The sequence below is a fragment of the Calliopsis andreniformis genome, chromosome 3, assembly GCF_051401765.1.
Source record: "Calliopsis andreniformis isolate RMS-2024a chromosome 3, iyCalAndr_principal, whole genome shotgun sequence".
NCBI classification, from domain to species: domain Eukaryota; kingdom Metazoa; phylum Arthropoda; class Insecta; order Hymenoptera; family Andrenidae; genus Calliopsis; species Calliopsis andreniformis.
Window position 1 is genome coordinate 17,872,583 of NC_135064.1, and position 15,933 is coordinate 17,888,515.

The 15,933-nt window shown below is 35.4% G+C and overlaps 2 protein-coding genes across 2 annotated transcripts in view; one reads left to right on the forward strand and one right to left on the reverse strand.

Annotated features, from left to right (window-relative positions):
• The window catches only part of Flo2 (flotillin-2), a 121,383-nt gene that overhangs the window by 41,333 nt on the left and 64,117 nt on the right, over positions 1 to 15,933 (forward strand). The gene's annotated exons all lie outside the window — the stretch shown is intronic.
• LOC143188703 (glucose dehydrogenase [FAD, quinone]-like) lies at positions 1,242 to 5,619 on the reverse strand. Its single transcript, XM_076393110.1, has 3 exons — positions 5,215 to 5,619; positions 3,854 to 4,037; positions 1,242 to 2,548 (listed from the first exon to the last, which is right to left on the reverse strand). Exons 1-3 carry the CDS (start codon positions 5,617 to 5,619, stop codon positions 1,242 to 1,244), a joined length of 1,896 nt encoding a protein of 631 aa, XP_076249225.1.

Consider the following 15,933-nt stretch of genomic DNA (forward strand, 5'->3'; position numbering starts at 1 on the left):
CATTCATTACTTCAGGGTACCAAATTTCAATGTAAATTGCAATTTTTGAACTATGTATTATCAGTTGGTCCAGACTAACCAAACTGACATTAAAATTTAAAAATTTTTAAAAGTTTAAATTTTAATTTAAATTCAAAAATTTTTTAAAGTTTAAATTTTAATCTAAATTTAAATTTTCAGTGTCGAATGAGACGAATTCAGAACGTTCTATTACTAATGTAAAATGTCTTTATTAATTTAAATGAAAATAGGGTTTTCGTGGACCTGGGAAATACGACTCTTTTGAAATTCTACATGTGATCTCGAAATTTGTCCAAGCAGATTCTATTTACTGTCTTCCGCATTTTCGTTGCATAAAACTCAAATTTGCGCCACACCTAGTATTTGGGATGCTGGTAAATCGCGATCGATTACCACTTTTCTTCAGTTCTCTCCCTGGCCTGAATATAGGTCGCAGTCCCGTATGTAACAACGCCATATCGATTATGTGGCAACGCTTGAATTTTAAGAGTTAAAACGAGTTTGCTCTAAGTCATTCGCGTGCCTTATCTCTTTCTCCTTTTTCTTCCACGATCTCACCAGACAATTTATTAAACGCAAGACATTTGTCAGAATTTAGTACATTTCCTAGAAAAATCCTGGTCATCCCACTTGTGCAATCAAAGACATCGAATTTTGTCTACAAACACCATCCAAGACTAACGAAACTACTCGTCCTTATAATAAGTAGATTTTATAGATTTTCAATCTAACTATCTGCTTACGCAAATACCACAATAATTACGCAAGGTGTTTCCAAATCAAAATCTCGTATCTATAATTCTTATCAAAAAACGTCGTTCTAAAGATGAAAATTCATTAGGAATGCAAAAACACCCGACATAAATTAGGAGAACTGACTAAAGTAACTGTTCAATTAAAATACCTGTCTAGTCCATAACGATTCTAACGACACTCACAGAGGAACTAGTTTCTAAACAGACCAACTCAGTACCTACTTTTACCTAGTTCATTACTTTTACCCAACCACGATCACACTTGTATCTCAATCAGATTCTTCCTTCACGACTCACTTGACAATCCATCGATCATCACCTTCAACTTCAACAGTCCACAGAATCAGAAAACACTTCTCCCCAACAGACCCGAAGCATCCATCCTCCCACTCCTTATTCACGAGAAAAACGAATGAACGTTCGATCCAGACGCGACCGATTTCACGGCAGGAATTCCACGCGGTATCAAGAGCCAGCGATCGTGTCGTTGTCCCTCTTCCGACGCGACAACCACTGTTTCTTAATCATATCCGCGCCTTTCTCTCCGATCATGATCACAGGTGCGTTGATGTTCCCGTTCGTGATCGTGGGCATGATGGACGCGTCGATTACCCTGAGACCACCCACCCCGTAGACCCTAAGCTCGGGGTCGACCACGGCCATGGGGTCAGTCGGTGGGCCCATCTTAGCTGTGCAACTCATGTGATAGATCGTCATGGTGTACTGTCGTATAGCGCAGTCCCAATACTCGTCAGTGAACAGGGGCAGGTGTTTACAGTTAGGCACAGGCTTGCTGTGGAACCTGGCGCCGAATCGTTTCATGCTACTCGTCTCGCCGAAGGCGATGGCTGCTTTAACGCCTTCTCTGAGCACTCCCACGTCGTCTGGATGGGTCAGGTAATTATGGTACAGCAGAGGGTAGTCTAGAGGGTTCTTCGATCTTAGTTGGATGAACCCGCGGGACTTGGGCCTGAGCATCATGGGGAAGACCCCGAACACGTCTCTGTTGTTGATCTTGCCGAAGACCTCGTTGTAGAACTCGTCTGTTAGCCCATGAGCGTTCTTCACGTGCATTCCTCCGTCTGAGTTGGTTGACGAAGAGGTCAGCATGAACTCTATGTCTGGCCAGTCGTCGCTCTGGTTGGCGTACTTGGTGGAGATGAAGCCCACTGCTTCCAGGCCCACGTTCGAGGTCAGGGGACCGTCCTCGGTGATCGCGTAGCGGAGAGCAGAGTTGATGTTCACTAGGCGACCCATCACGACGCTGACCTCGTAATCGATTAGGAAGGCTAGGCCACCGACTGCTATGTGGTCCTGCAGGTTCTGGCCGACGCCTGGCGAGTCCTGGATCACTGGGATGCCTAGCTGTTGGAGGTGTTGGGCTGGGCCTATTCCTGAGAGCATCAGGAGCTGGGGCGAGTTGATGGCGCCAGCTGAGAGGATCACCTCTTTTCTTGCGTACACCACCTCCTTGCGACCCTCCCTGATGAATTCCACGCCGTAGGCTCTTCTGGTTCGCGGGTCTATCAAGATTCGGGTCACGTGACTCCAGAGGGACAGGTGGAAGTTTTTTCGTAGTTGAATGGGCCTAACGAATGCCTTTGCAGCGCTGCACCTTGTTCCTCTTCGCATTGTGTATTGGTAGAAGGCGAAGCCTGTCTGTTGTGCACCGTTCACGTCGGTTATGTCGTAACCCATCTCCTCGCCTGCTTGCAGAAATGCTACTCCTAGTGGGGTGAGATACGGGGCGTCTTGAACTGTGAGATAGCCACCTGGAATGAGAGTTAGGTGAAGTGGTTTTAGCTGTTTGTGGGTGGAGAAATCTTTGATTTATGTATGGTGTAGATAGCATGGTTAGAGTAATTATGGTTTGAACTTTTTCGAAGATTAAATATTTGTTGATTGTCATTACAGTGGTATGGCAGTTGTGTAAATCTTTAACGTTTAGGATAGTTACTTCAATTATTAATGATTTGGTTTTCATGAAGAGAGCTCTATGATACACACTTTTTAGAGAGTTTGTTAATTTAGAAGCTTGAAAATCTAAACATCTAATTTTGGAAACATGTGACTAATAATTTATGAAACATTAAGAATTAAAATTGTTCCTTGCATCTTATTTTTTTGAAGAACTTAAAAACTTTGATATTTAGTAACTTGATAACTTAAAAGTTTTGAAATTCAACAACTTAGAAATCTGGTAATTTGAAAACTTATAGATGTAAGAATTAGAAAATTTAAAAATACGAAAATTTGAAAATTTGAAAATTTAAAAATATGAGAACTTGAAAATTTAGGTAATAAAAATATGCATACATATTTGCTAGATCTAAAACATTCTCTGGATAACCATACGTAGCTAATCCAAAACAAAAGTTATTGTACTATTAACAAAGTTTAATCCCTCAATTAAGTGCACTTTACCTAATTTTAGAGCTTAACATTGAAATCAAATTGCATATAAATTTGTAGAATTTTGCGAAATATTGTCTCTGTTCTATAATTATTTTTTTCATGACCAAACTCGCCATTTCGTGCAGCCATGTCACTCCCTTAGCTGTCGTCCCACTTTCGTACGAGCAATTCGCTCGCTCAGCAATATCGACGTCGAACCCTTTCGCGCGAAATAATTAGAGCTTCGTGTCATACATTGATGACATAAGAAAGATAAAACTAAATACAGCCATACGTGATCTAATCCTACTGTAATTGCCCTTTTTTTAAATAAAAGTATCGTTTCGTTTACCATGAACTGGTTTATCAATATTTGATCTACTTTAGTCGCAACAACTTGACCCCGTTCCTTAGTGAACGTAAGGCTTCGTACGTGATATATGTATGTTTAAGCTTTGTTTGCATGGTTTTACTACCAGCGACCAAAATCTAGTAAACGAAAGAAATGGAAATAAGTATAAAAGTGTTGAGAATAGCCTTCTTGTGCTTTGTACTTGTGTACTCCATTTCACGTTTCTAAAAAATGTATGTTTATATTAAAGGATACTGTTATGCTTTAAATGAATTATTATAACATTGTAAATAATGTTGACAGTGCTAGGAATGTTACAAAGCTGTCTTACCAGTACTATGGTATCTTGTATTACGTGCCAAATACGGATTCCTTTGATCCTGGGATTTTTTGAAATAAGGCAGTACATCCTCGTAACCCCAACCTGGGTTCCCTAAACTCTCCCAATGATCGAAGTCGCGTCGATTTCCTCGAATGTACAGCATCGTGTTTAGCACACTCGATCCACCTAGGACCTGAAATTTCAGAAAATGCATTAGAGAGAATTATCTAGAAATTGTATAAACGATTCACTTGCAAGTATAATTAAAAAACATTTAAATATTTTCTACTTAAAGCACCGAAACGCATTAATTGAACGCATCCTCTGCTTTCTATTCGCATTCCTCTGCACTTGAATCATTCATGAATATTCGAGAAGGCGTCACGATTTTAGTTTGTTCCCTTTTTATGAACGTGCAAACATTCATCCTCGGTTGTTAACTTTAAGCATAAGATTGAAATTAGCGAAAATGTTTGATTTGAAACGACGATTTATAACTTGATGGGAGGACTTGATCCGACGTAACAAGTACGAACGAAGTTTTTGAGAAAGTGGATAAGAAAATCAGATCTGGGATATACGCAATATATTTTAAGCAGCTTAACTTGTTTCTCCATTTCGTTTTTCGAAAACTGAGAATATCCTCGCATTAAAGCAAAAATGTAATGTTACTTTCACCTGACATCGGTGAACCTGAAGATATACCACGGATGAAACAATTCTCTGTTGCAATTTGTCGTCTCACATATTTTTACTAAGGCTAACAGTCAAAATATTTTAAAAATAATTATTGAAATACTTTAAGGAAAATAAACCACAGACATTTAATGGATTTTTATGTTAATATAAATTTAATTATTGAAAGTTAAGGGAGATTTTCCAGCGTAGAATCTAATTATCAAACACTCAGACTGCAATCATTTATAGCAAATACACGTTAAAGCCAAATATTCCAAGCATATATATCTTTACTTAAACTCTGTATTCGTATTCTTAGATTTCATAAAAATGTCTCTGAGAGCCAATCATGAAGTTCTTTGCTAGCACGAATAATTCTCTCTAAGGTTGTCTCTAGTTAATAACATTCATCTATTATAATACTAGTTTGATAAGACAATGTAATAGAGTTACTGCTGCTGCATATTACTATAGCTGCAAGAAATCCATAATTTTTCGCTTTATTAAATTCCGCAGATTCTCCATATAGACATGTATTAAACATGAGAGACTGAATTATTAAAAATGCCGTGATCCCGCCATATCAGCTAAGGATGAAAGAAAACATCGTTCACATCATGAACCCGTCTTCTATCTCCAATTCTAATATTTCAAGAAGCCCAATATTCCCAGAAAATCTAAAAAGAATTCACCTTTCCTCTAGTCCAGCAGCATCGTTTATCTATCATCGCTTGGCAGGCCGAATCCTGTGGCTGGGTCCTGTACTTCCAATCCACCTTGCTCTTATGCAAGTACAGGGACAGTATCGGTACATCTGTTATCTCCGTTTCGTGACCTCCAGCCTCTAGCAGCAGCACAGACCACTGTGGGTTCTCTGTGAGCCTATTGACGACGACACTTCCAGCAGATCCACCCCCGATCACCACAAAATCGTATTCCTTCCTGAGATTCTTCGTTACCTTTGGGTGGTTCTCGGGGTCCATCAGATCGTAGTTGAAGTAGGCGAGAGCTGCTATCAAAATGGGGACTATGGCTACCTTGCCAAGAAGGATCGTGGCGCCCTTGATAGCCAGACTGGTCGCTGTCACAATACCCATTTTTTTATTTTCTTTCAATCTTCTTCGTGAAACTTGGAAGCAGAGGTGTGTTCTTAATTTGTGTTTTCTTCGTATCGTGAATTTTTAATTAAAGGGTTCTACATTCGTCCTTAAAAAGAAACATCAGTATTCTCAGAGAGGAATTTACGATTGAGAGGTTTCATTGTTAGGGACCAAGAAATGGAAAGTTTCGATGTTTTTGGTTATGAAATCGTTATCTGTACAAATGAGTGGCTTCATGTTGAACAAAGTGCACTTCTGTAACAGCGTCGTTAAGTAAAAGCATTACTTCTGGTCCTCTGAAATGCAGCAATAATTCAGCCAGGTTTATTGCGCTTAATACTTCTTCTTTGAATTACGAACAAGTGGAATCAGTTGAAATCCCAGCAGACTTGTCGATGTTAACAAGGGAGTTGTATCGAAATGCTGATTCGACTTGCTAGATTGCTCCCTTGTATGGTTTCGCGGGAAACCTGTAATCAAACAGTGAAATGTTTTAATTCTTTTATATAAGATTTCATATGTATTGTGTCTTTTATTGAACATGAGCTACCACTAAAAATATACGTAACTATTTTCAAATAATTTGGTATAAATAGTAGCTATAACTAATTTAAAGTGTGCCTTGAATTCTTTTAATAAAAAATCTTTCTTCTTTTTTGTTAAAGCCTTCTATAACAATAAGTTATCTTAAACACTCTAACAATAACTTAATACTAGGTATATTAAAATTTAAGACACAGCAGAATATAACAAATTAACATATCACGTAATATAATCTACCAATTTCGAAAGTATCGAAGGAAACTAACACTAAAATTCCGTGTTTTATCTGTCCTTAAGTCCAACGAATGTGACATTCCTCGCTTAGATCGGGCTTGTAACAGCGAATCCAGTATCGATTCACAGAAAAGTTTCGAAAGGGCAACGCCTAGGACACCAGCAGTTTCGAAATATCCTTTTTTAGTTAACCAGAAGTAAATTTCCACCACCAACGTCAGCGACTGAATCATTCGATAATTCCCAACGAAACTGTATACATAATTTCTTTTATTAGAAGAAACTCACAATTGCAATATCGGAGAGTCTCCAAATGGTAAACTCGATGAATAACAAGGTGGGTGTAATTTAAGGGAGTTATGATTTATGATGATTAAATCATTGTACCTTCTTGTATTCCTCTAATCTATCTCGAATTTGATTGGTGAAATAGGCACCAATAGTCAGTTGAGGACTTCTTTGACGATAATGCGATGAGTACGAAACGAAATAGTGACTAAGCATTTCGATTTTGATTCTAATCAAATTCTAGCCTTTACGCAGTGGAAAAGTACTCTTTCCTCGATGGAAGAGAAAAGGAGTAGGTTTAAATTTAATAAAAACAGACAAAATAAAATCACTTCACACGTACATTACATGCAATGTTAAACGAAAATTACTTATTTCCCTAATTATTTTATGTACTGTGGGCAGTGATATACTCAGTACGATTTATCGTCAGACAATAAGGGAGAAACTGAAACACGGTTTCTCACTTACGTGTTAATGAAGCTCTGATTCACTGGTACGAAACACGTGTTCTTGCTGTTCGATATAGTCTTAAGCCACGCTCCCACGTGAATTGCTTGACATGTTTCCATACTCAGGTAATTATGACTAAATTCTAACACTTGCTGCTATAAGTCTGATGTGAGACACTCCCCTAATGTGATGTAAACATTGCTATCTATTAGATATCTTAATCTTAAGTGGGGATTAATATGTAAATGATTGGAGATTTTCCATAATCGGCGATTTCGAATTTCAAAGAACATCTTAGGTTTTACATCCTAGATCACTGATTATTAAAAATACCTAATCGAATAGAATTGTTGCTTTAGTCTCTTGCTTAATATAGTCACGCTTTCATCATTGATAGTGTTTTAAATAGAATTTATACTATTTTTAGATACACGACGTCAGCCTTCTTATTTCTTTAGTTTTACTCAATAGTCATTTTTCACTCGTTTATTTACAGATTTCTTGAAATTTTTTTCACGAGTGAGTCAATTTTCGTGGAAAATAAGTGTAAAGCGTAGCAATTATATAAATTCTGTAGTTATGGTTATATAAGTTTCATTTAGGAGTGTTTGTTATAGCGTCACTGCTGCTAGTATAAGAATTATATTACTTATTCTTGTTTTCTTAAAATATGTAAGATCATATTGCGAAAAAGGCTCTTTTTGTCATTTTTTCACTGTTATCCTTCATAAATTCGCAACTACGTTCAACCTTGAACATATGATATTAGGAACATGAATTTTAATGAATTAAGAGGTTTACATTTTTGGAGAACGTGGATTTTGAAAAGCTATCTTTAGATAGTTTAAATATGCTCTGTCTCATTATACACGGGGGAACGTGACTTTATGTCGAGGTACCGGCGAAATGTACCCGCAGAACAATATACGAGGTAATCACGCATTTTGCATAACTTTCTTCTTTTAACAATGCAGCTCGGTGACATCGACATTTAAAGAGGGCTTGTTACTCGTTACCAATCGAACTTTTTCGTACGATATTGCGACGTACTTTCTTTCCCAAATATGTGTCGTTGACGACCCACGCTGTAATCTTATATTCACAAACATATATGTATTGTGATAGAGTTGACAATCAAGTTGAATGGTAGAAGAGCTTTACTTTTAATAATTACAGAACTCTTTGATTTATATTATTTAGAAATGGGATGATTTAGTTTTGATTTATGTAAAATGATAAAACATACGTAGTTGTGTACCTACATGCTTTAGAGCACACAATTGGATGTCAATTACCCGAAATACTACGATGTTCAAACTTGAATCACCTTTTCAATAGCTGATTTGATTATCTTCTGAATCAGTAGATAGCATTAGATCATCGTTCAAATCTCAATCGATATTTTACTGTATTGTTATTATTATTGCACCTTGTAATTACAATTAAGTAATAGAGATCGATAATAATTGGGCTTTAATTAATCGAGGTTCTGCTGTAATTATTTTAGCATACGATAAGATCACAGATTTTAATGAGATTAATAATAAAGGCAGTGAAATTAATAATACAGCATAATAGGTATTATTAGCAGAGTGTTGTGAATTTTCCTGAGGTATCAGAGTATCATAATATTAACAACTGTTATTATAATTTCAACAACAATTAGGGCCAATGCAAACGAACGATACTTTGACGCACGATCTCGTTGCTATCGTATGTCTGTCTTCGTTATTTGTAATTGAGAAAACAAAGAAAAATATCATTTACATTAGCCCTTAAAATTCAGCTCCTTAGAAACAGTATACGAGATTTTCAGATAATTTTAGTATGCCACCGAATTTACATCTAAATAACACTGTATTAAAAAAATACCATCCCAAAAACCCAACACATAGAACCTTTCCCCAAGGAATCTCCATATTAACCAAAAATAGGGATCAACATACCGCCACCTAATTCATCAAGCGATCCAAGAATCCTTCATCCCTCAGTGAACGCCCACACCACAGACGCCCTCCTCAACGTAACACTATCAGCCCCAGAACAGCCAACGATCCCCGTACGAACCACCTGCCCCTTCAATCAGACGTCCATCATATCGTTTTCAGTCCAACTCCCATTGCACCGAGAGCTATCGATACCAGATTCGTACCGTGGTGAACGTTAGCCAATGTCGTTTCCAAAACGGGCACCGTGGACCACACTCGATACCACGTGGATCGAGAGGTCGATCGAGCGGCTGACACTCGGGCGCAGAGAAAGCGAAAGACTGAGTGTTCGAACATTACGTTCTTCGTATAAACGGTACGGTAGTACCACCACTTTGGCAGACAGAGAGGATGCCCTGTCGTACTTGCATCTTTGACCCTCGGGGTGCGATCCCTTCCGCGCGCAGTCCTCTGGACGCCTCGTTTCCCACTCGCCCCACCTGTTCCCACCTTTTTCCCCCTGGATATTGTAACTGGCTGCGGAAGGTTGGCGAGGTCCGAGGTGAACCGGGATGTTTCGTCAACTGGTCGTGGTAATTGTTCCAGTAGAGTGACGACCGTGGTTGGAGTCTAGAACTTGGCATTGTGGGGTGGCTTGGGTAAGTCTGAGGCTGTTCTAGAATTTTCTTCTTGCCTGCTGAGAATCAGTTATTGTGAAAGTGAATGGAGGATGGGATGGTGGGTCCATCGTACAGAAAAATCGGGAGTTAAGGAATTTTATTGATATAATTGAAAGGATATTTCGATGTTAGTGAGTCTAGTGTCACGTAGGAAGTATATTTTATGAGTATAGTGATAAATAATTAAGGGAACTTTTTGGGGGTTTAAATTAAGGGGTTTACAGCAAGGGACAATAAAGTTAATAGATTTAAATTGTAAACGACGAAGACAGACATATGATCGCAACGAAATCGTGCGTTAAAATATCTTTCATTGGCCTGCATTAAAGGCTCAGAACTTTGATCGATGATATATGGCTTATGCGTGACAAAAAGAAATATAATATATGAACAAATAATTGTATATATTTAATATAAAAAGTTACGTAAATAATGATCTTATTCCATCACTGTAAGTCCAACTGCTAATTTTTTTAGCCTAACATGAACCAGATCATGAATTCTATCTTACATCTTTTTTTAGCGAAATTAGGTCTGGCGACTTCGTATTAGAAAAGCAAAAGTATGAAGAATATACTCAAGTGTACCCTACTTTGTTTTTATAGAGGTTATCAAGGATCGATCGATTAGTTTTTCAGATGAATCGAAACGATTTTCCCGGAATTAATGATTTATTTAATACGTTCTCAGTTGTTCGTTTCGCAATTAGTAAAGAATACGCTTGGTCATCCTGATTTTCGCTTTCGCAAATCAAAGTTTGCGGTCACTTTGATGTTTGTGGTCGTATACACGAAATCTATAATGTTGGCCATTAGACGATGGAAATGAGATTTGCGATGAAAAAAGGTCGTGCGTGACAAATAACAATACAAAAGTATCTGGTATACTGATATAAAAGTACTGATTCGCACAGTAGGTATAGTAAACCAAAATTGATCAAATTAATTAAAGAAAGTGTCTGATGAAGTCAGTAGGGACTTAAAAAAGAGGAGCATTAAACTAAATTTATATTTTTATGATTAAAATAAATAAGGTGGTAAGGCTTCATTTTCCTATATTTCATTTGTATTGACATTAAATATCAACTTCACTTTCCAGTGTTGTAACCTATAAGTATTTCTTCAGCAGTACACTGAACGCAAGACAAGTTTGCTAAACTTCTTGTTTTAATATTTATTAATTAATCACTTTTTATCGGTTTCAAGATTGCAGTATTTATACAACAGATGTAAAATTAGCATAAGTGATGGTTTACACAAGGCGATAAATAAATATTGAATGGAAAAGATCATGAGAAAGGTATCGATGATAAGCAAAATCAAATCATTATGCTCCTGATATGCAAATATCAGAAAAGTGTGTCTCCTACTAATTAAAACTCGATACAATTATGTGCCTATACCAAAGTAGAGTAATCTGTACAAAAAATTCCAAATCTATCATTTGACTACTTCTACAGTTCCATCATTAAAAACTATTAATTTTCTTTCTAAATGTTATGAGTAATCAAATTTAACAAAACATATTTTTTGTATTTTTCGAAAAGTTCGTATCAATTTTTAAGTGAACGAAGAACCTCAGATTTTAATGTAATTATTTTTTTACTTAGTAAAATATACACGTAGAAAAGTAATCCTTTTAACATGAACCTCGTAAGTATCCATAAAAAAAACGAATTTCTCATATAATCTAGTGCACACTACTTCAAAATACGTATTGCTGTACACAACCACCATTCTTTGCACTCCTTTACGCGCTCCACTGCGCGCACAGAATACCTAAAGCCCGCAGTAGTAACCTAAAAACTTCCTTTCTTCCTTCACGTCCCATCGTTTCCTCGGAATCGATGCTCCAAAAAGAACAACAATCGTGAGGTCAGGCAGTGGCCACGCAAAAATATCCTTAACTTTCTCTATGTCTCTCTATTTCATTATCCCTTGTTCCGGCTTCCACCTGTTCATCGAGTTCATATTACGCTCCCCATAGAAATATTTCACTTTCCCCCAGGCGATTTTGTAACCGAATCGGTCAGCTCTTACCTGTTCACTCCAATTCCATAATTACGCGTTCGCAGAGTCTATCGTCGTGCGTCTAACGTATTCTAAAAATTGAGAAATTCTACGAGTGAAAGCGGTTTCTATTAATCTGTGATCTTGACAAAAACGTAACGGCAACTGATGTGGATCTGAGGATAAACAAATGATAATCGATGGGACTGAATAGAAATTCAAACGAAAAAAAAATGCTAATTAGTCATAATCTCTGTCCTCTCGGGAAGGTTTGTACTTCTAATTAGCACCCATCGGTGTTGGTACCAGAAAATACGAACCTCGTAGATTGTCGATCATGCTAGGCTCAAGTAACATATTTTGTGTTGCAAGAAGAAATAGTATGCACTGTTCTTCGAACTACGTATCTTATATAAAACAGTAGGTATTTCAAAAGGTGGAAGTAGTTTGGTGGAAACTGCGAAAAAAGAAACTGAATTTATAAATTCTAGAAATAACTATTACATATAAGTAAAATAGAATTCATTTTTATTATGTAAAATAGTGTAAGTTGTATTTTCATATAAAAAATGTATACTTTAAATATTGTTACTAGAAACCAAGAAACCTTATAAATATTGAGTCCTTATTAAAAAATTAAGTTTTGGGTGAAATTCATGTGCACAGTGCACAAGAATCAATAATAAACTAATAACATCCTAAAATTGAAATTATAAATTCGTCATAAATTGCAGGTGGAATTTGTACATGAAATTATTGATTGATATTTGTCTACAGCTGTCTGTGAACTCAAGTGTCAAAGGTTCTCAGTATCATAATGAATGTAACTGGTTCAAAAAAAATACACGTTTTTGTAGAAAAAGGTACGAAGAATGCAATCATACTTTTTATATATAGCAGCGGATGTGCTAATTACAAACAACGTTTATCTAATAAAAAAGACGATGCTGCATATGTGTAATCTATAGCGAGAAAAAAGTAATACATCATGGAAATGATGTGTAAAGTTGTTGCAATTGATAGTCGTGAATGGGCCATAAAAGTCTGCATTGCAACTTATGTTAGATATCTACTTCTGATGTGTCGTTGCATTAAATTGACCTAGTGTATAGATGCATTAATGTCAAGTAACGGTTGAATGAATTTCGCCACTGCAGTAATGTATGTCATAATAATGGTTTTAATTGACTGTAAAAATCAACAAACAGTAAATTAATATACTTTTCTCTTAAGTATGATTTAACTAACACAGTTTTATTCCTTGTTTCAGGTAAGGCGACAAACTTTTAGATTCTGGAATGAAGGTAATTTATTTCTACAGTAAAGAATTGATAGAAATTCATGAATTGTTAAATGTCATGGTGATACGTTTCTTGAATTATTAACGTAATCACTCTAAATATCACTTACTTAACAAGTAATTCTAGTTATAAGCGTTTTAACGAAATAGTTACTGGACTAGTTTTTACTGGATTTTTGAAAGATAACATAAAATTATTCTATATAGAAACTTCTACCAATATTTCTACCAGGTCTACCTAATTTTATTTTAATTAAATATTTGTGACAATACTTTTAAGTCTTTGTTCTTAAACAGTATTTTGAAAACTTGCTACTTGATTTTTTAGTATTTATCTATTAGTATCGTAGTTAAAAATTTGTTAGTAAATACGTTAAAATTTAGAATTGAGACCTGTTGATAGGCAACCCGCGATACACCCATGCTCAAATAAAAGCCCACAATGTTACATTTACTGTAATTAGTAGAACGTCATTTACGTAAACAGTGTAAATAATTACTAGCAATTTTCTTCGTCAAAAATATATATTCTAGGATCATTCGATGTAGTAAATACTTTCCCTTAAATAACATTGCAAATTTTCTTTGTGGTTCTCGTGTATGACTTTTCTTCTATAGCATTCTATGTGCAACCACAAATCTTAGTGACTGTTGACACTTTGCAAAGTCATTTGGAATATGATTGCATATTACAAAACTTTCATGTCTGCAATAGTGCAAAATTTAAAAGAACATAGAAATGTCTATAATATCGTGCTCAAATTTTAACATTAACTAAAACAAAATAATACTTAAATACCTTAATAAACATATTTAAAACTGAAGATTCAAGTAAAAATATTCAAATTTTCAAATTTTCGAATTTTATTCATTTTAAAATATGTAACGATTTCAATTTCAAAATTTTAAATTTTCAAATATTTAAAATAGTCGAATCTTCAACTTCTTTAATAAAAAAGTCAAATTAAAATATTTTCAAATATTCAAATGTACCTAGATTTCAAATCTTTCTATCTTTAGGTATTCAAACTTAAAAAATTTTTAAAACTCTTTTGCTTTCAGATTCTGGTTTTCAATTTCTCAAACTGTTCGATTGTTGCCATTACTATTAATGATTGAAACATTGAACTCCTAAATTGGTAAAAATTATTTCATTAGAATTTTCATCCATAAGTCTTTTAAAATTAAAAATTTGGACCAAGTAATAAGAATCTTACCTCGGGGTCCCCATTGTCCTTGAATTTCAGAAAGTACGATAAAACTTCCCCATAGCTTCAACTGTAATTCCCTTTCTCTGCCCATTCATCGCAATCTCGTGAATTACCACGAATATAAATCATACAGTTAATTGTACTGGAACCATCCATTACCGAGGGAAGAAATGAACTTTTTCAATGATACACCTACATCGTTTATCCCATTATTAATATTAATAATAATATACTTTTAACTTTAGTGAAATTATTCTTTGATCATTTATGTATATTTAGTTAGACGAGTCATCTACATTATAAATACGTACATGTACTTATCAGTGGTACAAAATAATGAATAAAATTTATTTAAAGTATTAGATAAAATATTAAAACGCATAATTTCAATAAAATATTTGTAATTTCAATTAAGTAATAGGTTAGCAGCTAGAACTTTACTGATATTCTCTTATTTTGTACTATGTATAAATTTAATATACATACCTGCAGGATTTTACAAATGATCGTTAACTCTTCATACACAATTCAATTTCATATGAATAAAATCTATTTGTAGTAAACAGTTCAAAGTTAAATTGAACTTTTAGGGGAATTAATCTTTCTGTACGTACCTTACCCCTTGCCCACGCGCAATCTCTACCCCTTCTCGATCGACAAGAGTGTTGTTCCGGCTGCATACGATACATCCAATCGATATTGCTAGCTCGCAGCATAGAGGCGAAGGCGGGGATGTTAGCCACCATCAGTTCCTCTATTCCAGCTTCCAGCAGTAATACCTAAAAATTCATTTAAATAACTTAGTTTCCATGTTCCAGCTTCTCTGTGTTTCTGAGTTTTCTTGCAGCTAACGATATTAAAGTACAAATTTACTTTATCGTTGCTAGATACGAGTTCATCACTACAATGTCGCAGTTAGATCTCCATTTTAAGGTTCGATAAATGTGTCTTGATTACACATATATACGTTCAGAAAAAGTAGAAACATAGTAAGAATTAATTGCATTCCACGTGAAAGAATTTATTTGAAAATTGATAGCAGACATTCGATCATAAATTATTAAATTTCCTATTATCTCAGGTTTAAATTGTGTACACTTTGTGTGTCGAGTTTATTACGGTCGTTGGTGAGTAATCCAATATAGGGCTTTATAGTGTCATATGTTTCGAAGTACGCTTAATGGCTAGGAAGCTTTAGGATGGTTCAACATAATCGACAATCTTTTGTGCTGTGACCCGCTTCAACGAAGCCCTAACTGTTGCTTGGCTTTTCAGCGAACGGATTATTTACTTTCTGACCTCCGTTATTCGAAAGATCAAAGCAGATGCTGTCTAAAGGGACATCTACGAAAAACATTCAATCAATTTTTTAATCATCCACGTTTGTCTTTCGAAACTTCAAATATTCATTGTCTAAATCTTGGAAATCTTAATTTTTTGATGAGTCAGTAGGGATATATTAAAATTATTTTGTAGAGTAGTATTTTTCTAATCATTAAAAAAAGGAATTTTTTCTTGAGATAGTCTGTACATATATATTTTGATAAAGTGTGATGTATACAACCTACTAGTATTTAAAGTGTTAAATAACCACGAAAATTAGACGAGAAGAAAAACTGTAAATTGTTAAACAAGTATTGTGCTGCCTAATACACTGAATTTCTT